Below are 20,440 nucleotides of genomic sequence, written 5' to 3' on the forward strand. Positions count from 1 at the left end.
TGGAATTCTCCTTTAAACTAGCTCTATATTATACCATATGTACTATTTAAACTGAATTAACATGCACTACCATACGCATGTACTATAGTTAGTGTGATGTACTAATTAAATTGCATGTATTAACATAGGCTCGTAGTTATTGCGTGTGTCAGTATGACACTGTTCCCAAACAGTGGGTCAGAACCCATGCATTTGTGGGTCGCGGGCACATTTTTATGGATCTCTTTATTGTATGTTTCCTACATTTTGTTTTTAATTATTATTATTTCAAAACATTTTCAAAAAAACATTCGCAAAAAATATATTTTTTCTTTTATGAATTAAAAACTAAATGTAATGACTTTTTTCAGTAACTTTGTGAAGAACTAAAAGAAAAATCTAAGAAAGTAGAATAGAAAATGTGTAAGTGGTAGTGAAAATAGGCGATCTACAAGCTCACAACGTGGCGCGAAGCGACACGTTGTGTGCTTGTAGATCTGCTATTTTCACTATAGTTTGTGTCCTGGGCCAAACGTACACGTCTAATCTCTCTTTTTGGGTCACGGGCTATAAAGTTTGGGAACCAATGCAGTACAGTATATATACCATACAGATCGGTTAAAATATCATTCTATTCGTTGAAATATGTTCCAGATTGCAGCGGCGGCGGGTCCATTTGGTTTACATTCGTAGTACACGTCTCTCAGTCAAGAGTGTACGAATGTGGATAAATATGTTTGATTTTTTTCTCTTACAGTGAATTAAGTGTGCCGTGGGAACTCTGACAACTTGCTGAGCGACACGGGCCAACAGACAGACAGCCTTGTTCTGTTCTGGAGGGTTGCTATAACCCACTGAGACCTGATCCATGCAAAGGAACCATTATACCACAAAACAAAATGTCTTATACTGTAATAGTTTTCTTTAAAAAATGTATGTTGCTATATACAGTAGTCAGTGGTTCTCAAGGAGCCCCAGAATTATATGTATTTGGCCATCTGACCACCCCCCTCAAAATATTTAGCTCCAGGGACCACCAAGAAGCAAAGATTTGGTTTTGCTTAAAAAATTAAAAATAAAGTCCATATTCAAAGATTTTCAGAAATGTTCGTGTTTTTTTCCGAAAATGGCAGATCTACAAGCTCATAGTGTGGCATGAAGTGACCTTTTATATCTGCTATTTTTTATAATAGCCAAAGTATATAACATAATTATGGTGAAAGTGGTCAAAATGATTGTATTCAATACTTTTTAACTAAAAATTACACGGATGCTTTCACGCTTTTAACAGAGGTATACATTAAGTACTCAGTACGCCAGTATAGTCAAACTATAATCGCCTGTATGTACAAGCTTGTAGATCTGCAATTGTTTTAGGGGTGGCGGTGGCTTAGGGGTAGAGTGGCCGGATGGCAACCGCAAGGTTCCCAGTTCACAAACCCGTGGGCTTCGCCGCTTCCCCAAGAGTTAGTGTCGAAGTGTCCTTGAGCAAGACTCTGAACCCAGAATTGCTCCCGATGAGCTGTTGCGCGGTTTCTTCCACTGGTGTGTGAATGAATGTAATGCACAAATCTATGCAACGCGCCTTAGATAAAGACCGCTTTATACAGTTGGAGGCCATCGATATTGTCCTTTTCTTTTTGCTGAGGTTTGCGTGATCTGCGCAAAAGGACAGTTAACCCATTTTGGGCGGGAACCCCTTTTGGTGTTTTAAACATTGTTATAATTTAGCTATTGAAAAATAGCAGATCTACAAGCTCATAGCGCGCCACCGAGTGGCGCGCTATGAGCTTGTAGATCTGCTATTTTTTTTAAATCGTGAAAATATTTATTTCAGAAAACTGGAGGATTTAGAAGGATTTTTTAAAATGTTGAGGTCAGGCCTAAATGGGTCAAATGATAAGGGACAATATCGGTGGCACCCAACTGTAAAGGCCGCTTTATAAATGCACCATTTTACCATTTTATTGAGCCGACGCATGGGAAACGAGTCAAACGACACAGATGTTTTGTCGGTTCCAGTGTGATAAACAGACTGGATGTTTCAGGATATCACGTCTGTAATGTGGGACTTTATACTCTGATGAAAAAAAAAGAGAGAAAAGAAACGGCTCATTCCAAGTTGGCGTTGTGTGCTTTTGGCAACACCTATAGGCAACTATTCAACATAAGTGCTATAATTCATCTCTTTCTCTTTCCTCTCCTTTGTTCAGACGCTGCGATGGAAACAATAGCCCTGTAGCTTCTTCTAGAACTCATATCAAGATGAAAGACGGAACGATATCCGCCATCCAAACGCTGACAAAAACCTTATTTCATTGTTATTGTTATTATTATTATTATTACGTTATGTCGGGTATCGAATTATTATTATCGTCTTTTGTTTATACTTTTTTTTTTACGTTTTTGGCCCTTAACCCATTTAGGCCTGACCTCAAAATTTTTAAAAAATATTCTAAATCCTCCAGTTTTCTGAAATAAATATTTTCACGATTTTTCAAAAATAGCAGACCTACAAGCTCGTAGCGCGCCACTTGGTGGCGCGCTATGAGCTTGTAGATCTGCTATTTTTCAATAGCTAAATTATTATTGGTGTTTAAAACACCAAAAGGGGTTCCCGCTCATTTGGTTTCACATCTCTTTTTTTTTTACGTGCAGCGCTTTGTTGCTACAGTACATAAATAAATAAGGTTTTGATTTATTTCGCTGAAAGTGACTTTTTTGACTCGTCCGCCGAGTCGTTCCAAATTGTTTTATAAATCGAAAGATATGCATCTTTGGAACACAAGGTTTTGATATTTCACCTCCGATTCGACGGTGGACTCGTGGTTTACCTGTGACAATAGCCAGGAAATGAAACGCATTCTAAGCATTATTTGTGTGTGTGTGTGTGTGTGTGTGTGTGTGTGTGTGTGTGTGTGTGTGTGTGTGTGTGTGTGTGTTAACCCGTTCTGGGCGGGAACCCCTTTTGGTGTTAGTATTATATGTTATGCTTTAGCTATTGAAAAATAGCAGATCTACAAGCTCATAGCTTGTAGGTCTGCTATTTTTGAAAAAGTCAAAGAACGACTGACATAGAAACATAGCTTTTTCAGAAAACTGTCAGAATATAGAAGACATTTTGTAGAATCTGATCTCATGCCTAAATGGGTTAAGTTAGGACAGTTATACGTCTGAGTTTTATTATAGAACTAAATTAAATAAAAGGTCCTGTATACCTGCGTCAGTGTTGATTTAGTCGACTAATACTATGACAAAAAATGTTCGTCCACTACATTTCTTCACTGACGAAAACCAAACGGAAACTAAGCCATGATGACTAAAACTATTAAAGACTTTAATAAATATTGACAACAAATTAAAAACTAGACTAAAGTGTAAATGTCATTTACACTTGGTTGCATGCTGAAAATAGCAGATCTACAAGTTCACCAAGCGTCGCGCTGCGGTGCGTTGTGAGCTTGTAGATCGGCTATTTTCAGCAAGTGTAAAATCAGCCATTAAGACAGCATTAAGGACCCCCAAAAGACATACAACTAAAATCTTATGATCTACACTAAAACATTCCAGGTGACTTAAATATGACAAAAACTATGACTATGACTAAACTAAAATAGAAATTTGCTGCCAAAAACAACAATGACTGTAACCAAACTGTATTGCAGACCAAAAGGCACAAAACTGTTGCTTTTGAGGTTAAAGTGCAATATTTGTATACGACTTAAACTTGAACAAGATTTCAGTACAAATGAAAATGTCCCGCAACGTAAAGTTCCTTTCAATGTCTCCAATGAGTCAAGCATCAAAAGTAATCCCAAAAGCAATCAAACCAAAAACTGTAGATCTTCTATTTTCTGAAAACCATCCATAAAGTCATCAATAAAAAAGTCAATGCATTGCTCAAAAAGGGGGAAAAAAGAATATTCCTCACCCAACCTTCAACTGCAGGAGGCCAACAGCAGGTTCCCCTTTGTCAAATGTTCCTTGACAGAACTTTTCTTCTTCCAGATCTCAACGTGTTCTGGCCCCACTACTCCGGTTTATCCATTTCTGATTATGGTTTAGTATTGACCTTAAAAGAGTCTCTTTCACAAAATTCAACCAAACACTCTTTTTTTTATACCTAAAATGGAACCTGTGGCGGCCTCACTTCCTGTACTTTTATAGCTGTTCCTGGTACCTCACTTCCTGGAACTACGTAACATACATTTTCCACCACAGCTCCCCCTACAGTATATGTCAGTGATGTATCCCAAGGTCATCACCTGGGACGTATCGTCAGTGATGTATCCCAAGGTCATCACCTGGGACGTATCGTCAGTGATGTATCCCAAGGTCATCACCTGGGACGTATCGTCAGTGATGTATCCCAAGGTCATCACCTGGGACGTATCGTCAGTGATGTATCCCAAGGTCATCACCTGGGACGTATCCTCAGTGATGTATCCCAAGGTCATCACCTGGGATGTATCCTCAGTGATGTTTCCCAAGGCCATCACCTGGGACGTATCCTCAGTGATGTATCCCAAGGTCATCACCTGGGACGTATCCTCAGTGATGTATCCCAAGGTCATCACCTGGGACGTATCCTCAGTGATGTATCCTGAGGTCATCACCTGGGACGTATCCTCAGTGATGTATCCCATTGTCATCACCTGGGACGTATCCTCAGTGATGTATCCCAAGGTCATCACCTGGGACGTATCCTCAGTGATGTATCCCAAGGTCATCACCTGGGACGTATCCTCAGTGATGTATCCCAAGGTCATCACCTGGGACGTATCCTCAGTGATGTATCCCAAGGTCATCGGGGTTTCGGGTCTTCCAACATCATACCCCTCTCTCAGGTGACCCAGCCGGGGTTGATCAAGTCCCGACTTACGTCCCAGTAGCTACCCTCGATCAGTCCCATTAGGGACTTAATAAAACCAAATCAAACGAGCGGAGCTAATCTATCTGATAAACGATAGGCAGGGCGGGGCGCCCGCTGGCCAAGTGGTCAAGGCGCATGCCACATATAGGCCACATTTAGCCTGACAACGCGTCGCGTGTTCGACTCCCGTTCATGACGACCATTGCTGCATGTCTCTCCCCTACTCTCGATAGGCAGGAGGACTCCTTTTGGCCAGACGGCGGTTAACGTCAACAACTTAAATCTCAAGGTCTGGAGAAAAACTGGATCGCAGAACCAAAAAAAGATGTCGTATTGGCTCTAACTTATCTATAAATAAAAGCTGTACATGTTTTTTAATGGAAAATACTATTTCTGAATGTATTAGGGTTGGAAATATCAATTGCGAGAGCTAATGGAGCTAAAAGGCAGTCTATTGAAGCACTTACAGATGTGGTAGAAAAGGTCAAAGCACAACTATGTCATATGTATGTATGTATGTATGTATGCCCACTTTTCAATCTTATTATTAAGTCTACCAGCCAATATGACTATATATTGTAAAATGTTGAACTAACTGATGAAATGTCTTTTCTTGTTGCAACGATAAGTGGAACCTTGGGGAGGGTGGGGCGATGGAGGATCTGTAATGAAAATGAAAAATGCTTAATAAAAACTTGGTCACAAAACAAATGTGTTTTTTATTTTTTATTTTATTAATAATTTTTATATCCCACTTTTGCAACACTTTTTTTCACCCAGTGTCAATTATCTAATGTCATCCTTGGCGCTACACTTCCTCTGCCAACAATAAAAGCTGTACATGTTAAGTTTACATTCATTTTTGGTTTAAATGTTTGACTACGAAAGTGTGAGTTAGGCTTTACTCATCCCTATATGCAGATTGCAGACGCACTTAGACGCTCCAGAGAAATGTGATTATTATGCGATCATTTTACAGCATAATAATGGCGCCGATTATGCCGGGGTCAATTTCTCTCAAAAAGGGTGCATAGTTTGTGAGCAGTGGCTGAGCATTGTGGAGGAGATATTCGTAATGGAGAAACTAACTCATACACTGAGACTACAAGAGGAACTATTCATTGAAAAATGGGAGAAATGGACTGAATATAGAAACCAGCAGAACGACACCGATGTTAACAATGATGGACATTCATAAATGGACTGGAATACGTTGTTTATTAATGACATATTTGAACCCTTGCACTGTAACTGTCATTTTTTTTATTTTGTATGTTTAAATAAAAATTAAGTTAAAAAAGGGTGCAGAATCGTGGACTACCCACATATTTTGCTACGTTTCGCATATTTTGCAAACCTTGTCCAGGTATACGACACAAAACCTCTTTAAGCCTGATTTATACTTTGTCAAACAAAACGTTGAACGGTGCATAAATGGCAGCATTGCGACGTTGCGGAGAAAGATCACAGTGGTCTGACGAATTCACCACCTCTTAATCCGGCGGTGACAATCAGCCACGGTATGAATTTAATGTGCCAGTAAATCGCACACACACACTTATGCACATCGACGGCTTGTCATAAACACCCTTCATAATGATCTGTGCTAAGAGTTACGGCCATTCAGTGCAGTAGTGTAGATTTCGTCGACTAAAACTATGACAAAAAATGTTCGTCGAATAGCTTTTGTTCACTGAGGAAAACTGAATTAAAACAAAATAAAAACTAAGCTATGATGACTAAATATATTGACAATTTTGTCAACAAATAAATACTAGACTAAATACTATACTAAAATGTTGGGGAGGGACTAGTGGAGAAGAGATCCAGTAGAACTAAAAGACAAGTCACTTTATGCTTGGTTGCACACTTTATTTATGTTTTGGTTGCGCTCTGAAAATAGCAGATCTACAAGCTCACAACCCGTCGCGCCGCAAACGCATTGTGAGCTTGTAGATCTGCTATTTTCAGCATGCAACCAAGTGTAAAATCAGCCATTAAAACGCCATCAAGCCCGCCACAATACATTCTTGTCGACTGAATCTACAGTTGATTTAGTCGACAAAAAGGATATTTATAGTCGAATAAAAACTAGACTAGGACCCTAAAACATTTCATTTAAGTAAAATATGACTATGACTAAAACTAAATCTGCTGACAAAATCAACACTGCAGTACAGGCAAGGAATGAGGCAGCAAGTGGAGAAATAATAAGCAAAAACAAGTGATGTATATCAAAGATATGATTTTATGGGGGGAGAGGGGGAGGGGGGAGGGTGAGCAGAAAATACAAAGTGCAGTTATGAACGTGAGCCATATAGCTTGAGTACAAAACATGTTGTCAGAGTTGGCGGAGTAGTAAAATGTCGCAACCTATACCGAAATATTGCGGTCAAGATCCAGTAACAGTGGTTTATATTTAAATAATAAAAGCAAAAAACAACAACACTCGCATATATATATATATATATACCCAAACAGTCCTTACACACACTTGTACAGAAATCATCACACCCAGCTGCTATCAATCATAATTATTGTCGCTGTCGGTTGGAAACCACGCATGTCCAAAACAGTTACTTCTCAGGAAAAAGTTATTTCGTAATAAGCAGGAAGCTATTATGTGCTGCTATTGTTTTGGATTGTGTAAAGATTATTCCCGCGTCTGTGAAGACGACACGGAAGTGGGGAGGACGCGTCGCATCTGCTTTATCCTCTGATCATCATATTCAGAGATGAATATATGTATGATGATGAATGAATAAAAGCCCAAACCACACCAATGGGTCGAGAGACTCGAAGACGCGGTTTCAGCGTTCTTCCCGGCGGTGTGATATGTCCTGCGACTCCTGTCGCACGTCGGTGCATGTCGAAGTGATTCAATTCACCCTTTGTCATTCTTCTGATTGGTCCCTGACTGACCAACCAGCAGGCTCTATCTGCCTTGTACCGCCATGGTTAATTACGCCTTGTTTATGTTGAATTTGCAAAAACATCATTTTTGGAAAAAACTAAAAACAAACATGATATGCCCAGTCACCATGCTGCACCTGTGATGTTCCTTTTTACTGACACCAAGTTTAAAATAAGAATTGAACACACAGCATATCAATACGAAGCAACTGAAAAACACCTTATTTCAATGGTAGTGGATGTAGAGAGAGGATTTTTGTCCAACCACGAAATGGCAACCAATGGGTGCGAAGAGGGGCACAGCCACGGGCGGGACTTGACAAAGGGTGAATTGGTTCAATTCAATGGTTGCTTGCAACTACATGCGTCTACATGAGTTTACTTGAGTTGCATGGCGACCCATTGGTGTGGTTTGACGGAAGCGTTGTGAACATCGTGGGAGGCAAGTTGATTATGTTGTTAGCATTCAAATAAGGTGGGAAGATATCGTCATATCGACTTCTCAGGCCTCCCAAAATAATCATTATTTGAACTGCAGGGGGACCCCCACCTCACAACCTCACCTGAGCTTGTAGATCGGCTATTTTCACAATGTCTGCCTCTTTCTGGGTTAATATTTGTCCCATGTGGTAATTAAAAAGGTCTTATAAAAGTTGGTAAATTGCAGAAATGTACAGATACCCTGTAAACACTTATACTGTATAATATTGGTTGGTTTTACTGTCGAGTGTGAAAACAATGCTAATCTGGCGGACCCTCCAAAATAATTTGGGGACCTCCCTGGCGATCCCGACCCCCAGTTTGGGAACCATTGCTGGAGGTCAGCCAATTGTAATCATACTCACTATACTTCACTGTGTAGTGCAATCATTTCCGAACGCACGCACGCACGCACATACGCACACACACACACACACACACACACACGCACACACACACACACACACACACACACACACACACACACACACACACACACACACACACACACACACACACACACACACACACACACACACACACACACACACACACGCACACACACACACACACAATTCATACAAAGAAATAACACAATCCTTTACGTTATGCCACAAATCTTCCGTTTTGTTATTTACAATAAATACTGTATTGGTGATAATTGCATGAAGTACCTTTTTTTCTTTTCTTTTTTTGGAACAAATCCATTACATTTCAAACAGTGGCTGTACATAAGTCTGTCTTGTTATATCAACAACCGCTTGCACTTTGTACAATGATACATAAGGGCCTTTCAAACGTGACGCGATGTTTAACACGCCTATAGTTCATTTCCAACGAGACCTGCGTTTTCGCGCGGAGCAGTCGCGGTGCGACAACGCACTACGTATTTTACGCGAGCGCGGTCCCGTGAATTTGTTGCGCGTGTGGTGTGCTCGCTTCGCGCACACGCCCGCCCGCGACTCACCAGACCTGGATTCTGTTTAGCTTCTTTTTCTTTTACGCTTGCGTTGTCGCGCCCCTCTTGGCCTCTCGTTGATCCATGGCAACAACGTGTGCGTTCCTCGCTTCCCGTTTGAAAGGCCCTACACAGGTACAATGGACATGACTTTGAACTAAAGGGGGGTCATTTCAGTGGTTTAAAGCAGGGGTTCTCAACTTTTTTTTGGCTGGGGGGGTGGGGGGACCCCCGGGAATGCTTTGGCCATGTCTCGCGATCACAGATTGTGTGATCATAATATGGTACAGTACGGTGGTTTAGTGTCCGCCATTTCCTCAGTGACTGAGCTGCAGGTATGTTGTACTATTGCACTGTTGTTTATGTTTTTGGGGACCAGGGTTTTTTGGGAATTAGCGTTCGCTACATCCGGCAATATTTACACTTTAATCATGTGTATGAATTACATCAGTGGTTCTCAAACTTTTTCATGGACCCCTAAATTGTTATGTATTTGGTCGCGGACCCACATCTGAAGTTTTTTTTGTAAAAAAAAAAAAGCAGATCTACTAGCTTGCAGCGTGGCATTAAGTGACGTGCTGGGAGCTTGTACATCTGTTATTTTTGCACAGCCAATGTACCTACAGGTATAAATGGATAACGTGGTTCAAATGATTGTGTCGGTGTATTAATACATTTTGCTGGGGACCCCCGGGGACCCCCTGATAGGGGTCAGGCAAAGGTTCCCGGAACGCACTTTGAGAACCACTGTATTACACCATGTCCCGACCAAATAAACAAATAAAGTACGGTAAGTAAGTAAATCCTTAGAATGTCACACATTTTTTTTTGTTGGTGAACATTAAGTGTAAGTAAGCCTTGCAGAGCCCAGAGCCATAGAGTAAGAGTGTAAGACAGAGTTGCGACATTGAGGGGGCAGAAAACCGAGCGCTCGAGCTCTGTTCATGCAGCCTGGAGAGTGACAAGCTGTCACTCTCCAGTGTGTTTGAAATGCATTGTTTTCAACGAGGGCGGCGCAAATATCAGCCATTTTAGGCATGTGTGCTGTTTTAAAGTAGTGTACAGTGACAACTAAAGTCTCTGTAATGTTTATGCTGTACTATTACTAAAAAAACGATCTAAAATAAAGGAATTTAAGATCATTAAAGCTGAACTGTTGCCTGAGTCCAGTGCATTATGCCAACTTCTGGTCAAAATGCTCTTCGTCAATAGAAGTCAATTATGTAGAAGAGCTGCCATTGGACTTGGCCCCATGAAGTGAACGGAGTTGTCGTAACTCTGTCTTATACTCTATGGCTCTGGCTGAGCCATGAGGCCCATACGGGCAGGAGCCTATAGAGCATCGCAGTCCCACCCCCTTTCATGACGACACCAGGCCCAGGAAATAGTTCCCAATGCATTTTTCCCATAGACATTTCAAAACGTATTTATTTAAAGACCTTATAAGCGTCGTACAAAGCCAACTCTTGTCGTGACAAATCATGACAACAAACACAATATTTTGGACCAAACAAATAATTACAAAGAAGAAAAACCACAAAAAAGTGTTCTAACCTGCCGTTTTCTTCTTCTTTCTAATTATTTTGTTCAGCCCGACAAATTGTGTTTGTTGTCATGATTTGTCACGACAAGAGTTGGCTTTGTCCGCGGCGTAAACGTCTTTAAATAAATACTTTCTGAAAAGTCTATGAGGAAAATTAACAGGGATTTCTTTTCCGGGTCTCTGGAGGGGGGCGGGACTGCGACGCTCTATAGCGTGAGCTTGATGACAGCTTGATGACTTGATGACGCTAATATGTCACAGGGACTTACCCCCTAATCCAGGGGGTTTCAACCCTTTTCATATCAAGGCCCATTATGTATTCAGCATTTGAGCCACGGAACCACCACTTGATGACATTTAGCCCCTCAAAACCCCAAACTGAGAATATTGTGTCGTCTTTGGACAAGATTTTGTCCACAATTCCATGCTGCATTGATGTTGGTATCATAGTAGGAGAGGCAAACAGGCAAACATTGAATTCTTGTAAATCAAGTAATGCAGATGTTTAACAATAATGTAACTCTTGAGAGTGTAAAATGAAACCAAATGGACCCGGGAGGGTCCATTTGGTTTCATTTCACGCGCTCAAGAGTTAGAGATCTATAAGGGTCCATTTGGTTACCAACTCTCCATCAAGTAGCTGGGGACCACTTGGAACCCCCTCAAGGACCACTGGTTGAAAACCACTGCCCAAATCCAACCCTTGATGCTTGAGTGCCAAGCAGGGAGGCACTGTGTCCCATTTTCCAGAGTCTTTGGTATGACCCAGCCCGGGGATCGAACCCCCGTCCTCCCAGTCTCAGGGCGGACACTCTAACCACAAGGCCACTGCAGCTTCATGGAAATCACATTGCATTTGAATGAAAATGAAATTGAATGCCTCGACCGGGTGCTTATACCAGGCGGACGGGAGAATTGATACAATGTGGTAATTACTGTCATAGTAATGGTTTTGGCATTGGTCTATTATGTTTACTAATAGCACAGCCATAAATTAATCTTTTTTTAATCTATTTTTCAAATAGTACATAAAACCAAAACAAGACTCAGTCACATTACAGTGGATACCCATTTTTCTAAAACGTTTCCTTATCACCTTATGATGGGATATCGTGTCACTTTCTAACCACCTCCGATAAGTGACAATATTAAAAAATAAAAAATAAAATGCGGGACACACAAAAAAAAATCAAAGTGCAACAGAGAAATAAAAGCTCTCAATTCCCTCTAAAATATGTCTCTAGTTGATGCGTTGTGAAGATATACACTGTATGCTGCATGTCCATGGCGTACCGTACCTGCTGGTTGCTCTAGTGACAACAGCAGGTCTGTGACGTGAGGGCAGGACGCAGAGCAGAGCTTCAGGGGGAACACAGCCCGTCTGCTTGCTTGGGGTTGAGGAACTTGAGGATCTCTCGTATGCCGTCTTCACACACCGTGCTCTGAACCTCGCTGAGGTTGTCTCCCTCCTCGCGAAACTTCCTCCAAGTCTCTGCGAAAGAAAACGCAATCGAAACCTTTTGTAATGTATGAAATGAGCTCCGAGCGGAGATACCTCACGATCAGCTCGATGCCTGGCACGGTGGCACCGACGTCAATAATAATCTAAACAGTCCATCGTCAATCATTGCAAATTCAATTAAATGGGCACATTAAAGGTAGGGTAAGTGATATTGTTTTGTTTTTGTTAAACAGCTCTATATTGTGACACAATGTGACAGTAATCATTGCTATAGAGTTTGTTCAGTAACAGTGTTAAAAACTTCTATATTGTGATAGTAATCATTGCTATAGAGTGTGTGTTCAGTAACAGTGTTAAATAGCTCTATATTGTGACAGTATTCATTGCTATAGAATGTATGTTCAGTAACAGTGTTAAAAAACTTCTATATTGTGACAGTAATCATTGCTATAGTGTTCAGTAACAGTGTTAAATAGCTCTATATTGTGACAGTAATTATTGCTATAGAGTGTGTTCAGTAACAGTGTTAAATAGCTCTATATTGTGACAGTAATCATTGCTATAGTGTTCAGTAACAGTGTTAAATAGCTCTATATTGTGACGGTAATCATTGCTATAGTGTTCAGTAACAGTGTTAAATAGCTCTATATTGTGACAGTAATCATTGCTATAGTGTGTTCAGTAAGTGTTAAATAGCTCTATATTGTGACAGTAATCATTGCTATAGTGTTCAGTAACAGTGTTAAATAGCTCTATATTGTGACAGTAATCATTGCTATAGAGTGTGTTCAGTAACAGTGTTAAATAGCACTATATTGTGACAGTAATCATTGCTATAGAGTGTGTTCAGTAACAGTGTTAAATAGCTCTATATTGTGACAGTAATCATTGCTATAGAGTGTGTTCAGTAACAGTGTTAAATAGCTCTATATTGTGACAGTATTCATTGCTATAGAATGTATGTTCAGTAACAGTGTTAAAAAACTTCTATATTGTGACAGTAATCATTGCTATAGAGTGTGTGTTCAGTAACAGTGTTAAATAGCTCTATATTGTGACAGTAATCATTGCTATAGAGTGTGTTCAGTAACAGTGTTAAATAGCTCTATATTGTGACAGTAATCATTGCTATAGTGTTCAGTAACAGTGTTAAATAGCTCTATATTGTGACAGTAATCATTGCTATAGTGTTCAGTAACAGTGTTAAATAGCTCTATATTGTGACAGTAATCATTGCTATAGTGTTCAGTAACAATGTTAAATAGCTCTATATTGTGACAGTAATCATTGCTATAGAGTGTGTTCAGTAACAGTGTTAAATAGCACTATATTGTGACAGTAATCATTGCTATAGTGTGTTCAGTAACAGTGTTAAATAGCTCTATATTGTGACAGTAATCATTGCTATAGTGTTCAGTAACAGTGTTAAATAGCTCTATATTGTGACAGTAATCATTGCTATAGTGTGTGTTCAGTAACAGTGTTAAATAGCTCTATATTGTGACAGTAATCATTGCTATAGAGTGTGTTCAGTAACAGTGTTAAATAGCTCTATATTGTGACAGTAATCATTGCTATAGAGTGTTCAGTAACAGTGTTAAATAGCTCTAAATTGTGACAGTAATCATTGCTATAGTGTTCAGTAACAGTGTTAAATAGCTCTATATTGTGACAGTAATCATTGCTATAGAGTGTGTGTTCAGTAACAGTGTTAAATAGCTCTATATTGTGACAGTAATCATTGCCATAGAGTGTATTCAGTAACAGTGTTAAATAGCTCTATATTGTGACAGTAATCATTGCTATAGAGTGTGTGTTCAGTAACAGTGTTAAATAGCTCTATATTGTAACAGTAATCATTGCTATAGAGTGTGTTCAGTAACAGTGTTAAATAGCTCTATATTGTGACAGTAAGCATTGCTATAGAGTGTGTGTTCAGTAACAGGAGTCTACCCAAGCTCTTGCTTCAGTAAACAGAAAATGCATGTTCAGGTCAGGATACCAATTTCATCCAATCAGGACAGAGAACTAAGCAAGTGAAATTGGAAGTGATGACAACCCACCTGAAAATGTATTTCAAGAGAGAAAGGCAGTCTCTGGTCTTTACCACACCTGTTGTTACTGAATTCAAATGATTACTAATAGTGCTTGAACCTTTAAACAAGAGAACACGATTGGTATTCTTCAAGAGGAACAAACCTTCGTCGACTGTTGTGAGTAACGTATAGTTTTCTGGATTGGCCATGACGTCTTTCTTTGGAATGTCTCCCGCTTCCATCAGCTGTAAAACGCCTGCACACAAATGAAAAGCTCAAGATGAAGGCCTCGGGCCAAGGACAGGTGGAAGGTCTCTGTTTTAAAGCTCTAGATGAGGGCCTCTGGCCAGGGTGGAAGGTCTCCTCTCTGCGTAGTAAAAGAGTTTACTAAAGGCACGCACACCCCCAGCAGCGATAAAAGCCCAGGTGCTGGACAGAAGGAATACATGATGAAAAACTGAAAAATACAAGAGTCTGCGAGTGCAATGTGCAGCTCCGTCCCCAGACCCCTCGTAGACATATGACAAGGGGACACGACATCTGTCAGATAGAGCAGGGGTTCTCAACCCGTGGGTCGCGACCCCTCGGGTTTTTTTTTTTTTAATTTTATTTTCACGATTTTTCAAAAATAGCAGACCTACAAGCTCGTAGCGCGCCACTCGGTGGCGCGCTATGAGCTTGTAGATCTGCTATTTTTCAATAGCTAAATTATAACAATGCTTAAAACACCAAAAGGGGTTCCCGCCCAAAATGGGTTAAGGTTATTGTAGCAGTCAATTTATATTGGGGGTCGGGAGGGGGCGGGGCGGGGGTCCCGAGACATTGCCAAAGCCTTTCCGGGGGTCCCCGGCCAAAAACGTTGAGAACCCCTGAGATAGAGCAGCTTGTCAACCGAGCAGACTGTCTGGTCTACCCCGCCCCTGATCCCTCCCAAACCTCGTTCTGTCCCCCCCCCTCCCACCACTACACGCTCCCCTATATTCACCCCCCCCCCCCCCCCCCCGAAACCCACCAGTCTCTCCACAAGATCCCAAGTCCGGGAGTGTGTCCCCGCCGGGCCAACTCAGCCCCCCCAGCAACACATACACAGCTGGGCATACTGGGAATACCAGACGACTCGCCCCTTTGCCAACTCGCCCCCGCGTGTTGGTAAAGTGTTAATGTAGTTAACAGTTAATTTAGTATTTCCCTCCCTCCTTGAAATCTGAAATGATCTTCTGTACAGATTTATTTGATTGTATAGTAGTCGATCTCTATACTCTGTAAAACCAAGGAAGAATAACATGAGACAGAGACGGTGACTGCTTACTTAAGTTAATTTAGGACCTTCTAGCAGTTAATTTCGTTTTATTAAACACATTTCTTCCATATGTAGCCCATGTTTTGTAATGGCATCATCGTGCTATTATGCCCATGGATATACAGAGTGAACTATTGTAAATTAATATAATACCTTTTATATAATCACCAACATGAATTATGTTTGTTATTTTACAGCTAGGTAGAGCAGTGGGGCGAGATGGGTATACATGTTACCCATACTGGTATACAAATATGATATAACAACGACAGATCAAAAATAAAACAAACCTTTTATATTGAAAGAATACGATCATTAAATAAAGTTTTAAACAAACATTTACTCATGGCTCCCATCATGGATATTTATGTTATTATCACCACTAAAAGGTGACGTTTTTGAGCGTCTAGCTCTCGAGTCAGACCCCAATAACGTCACATTCGTATTTCGTAATCCCGAATAGCGAAGGCAGCCGCTCTACAAGCTCCACAAGGTTGGCCTCTTATTTATTTAATTAATCAATGAATAGAAAACGGAACAGTTTTGACAAAATTGCGACTTTTTTTGTTTTTACATTGTCTTTAGTTTTTTTTGGGGTTCAAGACAAAATGTGTGTTTCTTAGAATCATCTCGTATAAGAATTATGGTCTAAAAATAAACAAACTATCTCCGTGATATTGTCGGGGGAGGTGTCTCTGTATCATTTACGAGTCGGTCAGTCATATTTGATACAGTCTGTTTCTGGCGAAAATTGAACCAATTCTGCTGGCGGTAACGTTAGCGATTTCTCGCCATCAGTTGATGCTTCATATCGGCCAGGATCATTTGTTTAATTTTAGAACACAGTTCTTATATGACGCAATATTAAACACATCTATGGGAATTCAGAACATCAGGGGGAAGCAAAAAGAAAATCGCGACCCAGGAAGGATGTGTAAATTACATCAGACTTCGGTATAATAATATACAGGGTTCCCACTTATGAAATTCCTGGAAATATTTAGAAATTAGAAAAATACATTTTCCAGTCCTGGAAAAGGTCTGGAATTTATCAAATGTCCTGGAAAAAATATTTGGACATGCATTGTTTTTGGCTGTTGATTTAGTTGATTAAATAAAATCACACCTGTGTGAAGTGATGGGCGCTAATTTATTAAAGTCTAACTCATGTTGATTGGTGATGTAAAACAAACGGTGCCAACACAAACATTAAATGCCATTACTTTCAGCGCCATTGCCGACAATTAAAGTCAATTGAAGCCTAATTTTGATACTGACGCTTAACGCCATTGCCGACGGCCTTCGGCAATTGCGCTTTTATGGCGCGTTCGATTGTTCGAGCCATAATGCTACTCACGTTAGCCGGTTAGCTAGCTGTGTTGTTAGCACAGCACTGGATCGCCCATCTTAGATCGTCGTCGCCATAATAATCCATTCTATCCATTTCTTTCAATCGCCTGTATCTCCTATTCCTTGTCCCAGATGGCATTTTGGTCAAAACAGCGTTTCTTTGACGGCACAGATATGACGATCTGGAGCTCTGCAGAGCTCCGGTCTGGCTTCAGATGGTAAACAAGGCCTGTCCGCTCCGTGTTGTTTCCTAGGTTATGCCTACTGCTCATGGACTGGAAATGGCGGCTTTTCAAAATAAGAGCTCAAATTTAAAAAATGCTGGCGTGAATTAGATCCTAATTTTTCAATAAATGATAGCGGTCTAAGTGTTAACAGAATCTGTGCCAGGAACGTCAGGTTACGTTTTAAGCAGCATACCCTACCTGTGCCAAGACGTAGAGTTGCATTATTATTATTATTATTATTATTATTTGTTTTATTTTATTTTTTATTTTTTCAGATACAAAATTAAAAAAAATAATTGTCCCATATCTCTGGTACCTGGCCAGCGTTTCTGTTTAACAGCTGGGCGAGTTCTGAAAATATTGCAGAAGATAATCGCTTTTTTTTAATGACAGATGTAGCCACTACGACTACAAATGTCCCAAGAAACTAGCTAGCCTATAGCCACCGAGTCTGCTGCGCTCTGGGTGAAAAAAACACAGCTGAAATCTTTGTTTTGATTAGGTGTTCCTTTGCGCTGGTTTAAGGAACGGCTAGAAGCCGTTTCCAACCAATCAGATGAGTTTCCTCAAAACGACACCTGTTGTATTTAATTCACATTGATTGGTCGTGCCACCCACCTGTGTCCCCCGTGCCCTCCACGGCCTTCCACACCTGCACCTCCAGCTCTGCGTTGCTCTGTCTCTCCACGGCGATGACCCGGACCACCGCCGCCTCGTGCGTCTGCGCTTTCAGAGACGACTCCACCTTGTACACGGCCAGCAGCTTGTTCTTATAGCCGGGGTAGCACTGCGTCTGGTTGCTGCTGCTGCTCGCCTTGACCTCTGCTGAACGGACGAGAAGCAACATAGGAACATCCGTTCCAAATTTTGATTTTAGTTTTAGTCATAGTCAATAGTTTTAATTTAGTTTCAGTCACATTTTAGTCACCCGGAATGTTTTAGTGTTTAGTCTAGTTTTAGTCGACTAAATATCATCAGATTTTAGTCGACTAAATCTACAGTTGATTTAGTCGACTAAAATGTATTTTGGCGGGGGTTGATGCCGTCGTAATGGCTGATTTTACACTTGCTGAAAATAGCAGATCTACAAGCTCACAACGCGTCGCAGCGTGGCGCGTTGTGGGCTTGTAGATCGGCTATTTTCTCGGCTATTTTCAGCATGCAACCAAGTGTAAAATGACTTATACTGTACTGGATCTCTTGTCCACTAGTCCCTTCCTAACATTTTAGTCTAGTTTTTATTTGTTGACGAAATTGTCAGTATTTTTAGTCTTAGTTTTAGTCATCATAGCTTAGTTTTCATTTAGTTTCCATTTAGTTTTCGTCAGTGAAAAAAGGTAGTCGTCTTAGTTTTAGTCGACGAAAAACTGGTTGTGAGTTCGGTTTGAAGATCACCTTCCATGTCTTATACCCCCGAGTATGAGTTACTGCCATCAGGCGGGAGATATAGGGTCGCTGCGTGGAGCTATAAAAATGCCTTCTTTTCTGAAAAACTTCTAATATTTATTCAAAAATTACATAGGTACAATACAAGCACTCATTTGTCCCTCTGTCAGTCACACTCAATTAGCCCCTCGCTAAGTCCCTCCCCAACTGGTCCTTGTCCAATAGGCACGTTAGCAGCGAGGAGACGGGCCAAGCTGTCCATCTCCCCCATAGAGATGCATGTTAAATGACGGGGATTTCTCCATATAAATAATGGATCATTTCAGTAGCAAGAGCATCAAAATGTCTTCTAAATCTAGTCAACCAGGCCTGTAGTAGGCTATGCACTGGACAAATTTGCATGACATGCAATGTCAGAGGGAGAAATCAACTTTTAACTCTTTGAGAGTTTCAAGGATTTCTATATAGTTTGTAGACTTCTCTATGGCAGAATGGCGTTTTTGAATGATTTATTGAAAATTCTCTGTTGTGAATGTGTGACAACGAAAGACCTTCAGAGAAAGCTTGACTTGTCTGCTTCCAGGAAAAAAATGAACTGAGTTGATAAAATGTTTAGTTCTTGTGTTGGAAGCCATTTAAAAGAGCCTGCATTTACACTGTTTCTGTTTCTAGGACAACCAAAAAAAGTTATGCCCGGTTGAAGTTTTATTTTCTAAATAACTTTTTTTCTGCTGGGCATACATAGCCATGCAATATCTCATTTTAAAGGGTGAGTTGTCTAGTTCAATTAAAATAAAATAAAAAGTTTCTCACATGTACCACTGTAGATATTTTGCCATCTATAAATAGCATGGTCAGTCATGATCAATCTGACCTATCCAGCTAAAAGTCCCCATAGCTCTGAAATTGGAACATCATATAAACTCAATTCTTTTTTGGGGTAAAATTAGACATTCTAACGCACATTTTGATATATACCATGTTTACATAGTCTTACCAGTACCTTGTCTATTCATGCATGTATCTCAAAAACCTGTTATGAAGAAACACAGTTTTGATAAAAAACACATCCAAGGACATTGTTTTGATATGACTTGGTGCCCATGATATGTATCAAAATATAGACTTGAATGTATACTGTATTATAAAAAAGAAATTGAGTTATTACCATCTACCGTTACAGAGTAAATCACAGTTGAAACTTGCTTAGTCATATACAATAAACCTCACAATAGTGAACAAAATAGTCATGACAGGTCTAACTCATTGTAAAAGCGTCTTTTATTTTTTACGACTACTAACATAATAAAATGATAAATATTACAGAAAATAAATAGGCCTACATACAAAACAGTTACTCCTCCCCTAGCTCTGATCCATAGCTCTAAATGCGCATTTAGAGCTATGGATCAGAGCTACTCCTCCCAAATGTCCCCAAACCCAGTCCTTGACGGTGTGTGTGTGTGAGTTAACCTGACTCCGCCATATGGGGCAGCAGAGTGTACACTGTGTTCCCCCCTCCTGCTCCCATCTGGGAACTCTCAGGCAGACTTGATGCCCGGCCACAAAACGGCCTGGCCAATCAGCAGCAGCTTCTAGCAACTTCTAGCAGCAGCTTCTAGCTTCTACTAGCTGCTGCTGATTGGCCAGGCCGTTTTGTGAGCAACTTCGCTTCTAGCTGCTGCTGATTGGCCAGGCCGTTTTGTGGCCGGGCATCAAGTCTGCCTGAGAGTTCCCAGATGGGAGCAGGAGGGGGGAACCCAGTGTACTCTCTGCTGCCCCATCTGGCGGAGTCAGGTTATGTGTGAGTAGGCTAAATAAAAAAAACACCCAAAAACTGCCCCCCCTGAAATGAATGAATGAATGAATCCGGTTCAGTGTCGGAGAACGCCATCGCAGTCTTGACTCTTCATCCTCCTCCTCCTCATCTGAT

At 40.6% G+C, this 20,440-nt stretch overlaps 1 protein-coding gene across 2 annotated transcripts in view; it reads right to left on the reverse strand.

The window, feature by feature from the left end:
• Nucleotides 1–12,077: 12,077 nt before the first annotated feature.
• Nucleotides 12,078–20,440, reverse strand: part of chrdl2 (chordin-like 2) — a 42,531-nt gene continuing 34,168 nt past the window's right edge. The window contains exons 9-11 of one of the 2 annotated variants that reach the window (XM_079507192.1): nucleotides 17,740–17,946; nucleotides 14,408–14,500; nucleotides 12,078–12,238 (exon numbers count right to left, since the gene is read on the reverse strand). In XM_079507192.1, the coding sequence (XP_079363318.1) occupies nucleotides 12,108–12,238; nucleotides 14,408–14,500; nucleotides 17,740–17,946 (431 nt within the window). In that variant the 3' untranslated portion in view covers nucleotides 12,078–12,107. The remainder of the gene's footprint in view (nucleotides 12,239–14,407; nucleotides 14,501–17,739; nucleotides 17,947–20,440) is intronic. The other variant, XM_079507193.1, reaches the window with a different exon arrangement.

The sequence above is a fragment of the Electrona antarctica genome (genome assembly GCF_951216825.1).
Source record: "Electrona antarctica genome assembly, chromosome: 8".
NCBI lineage: Eukaryota > Metazoa > Chordata > Actinopteri > Myctophiformes > Myctophidae > Electrona > Electrona antarctica.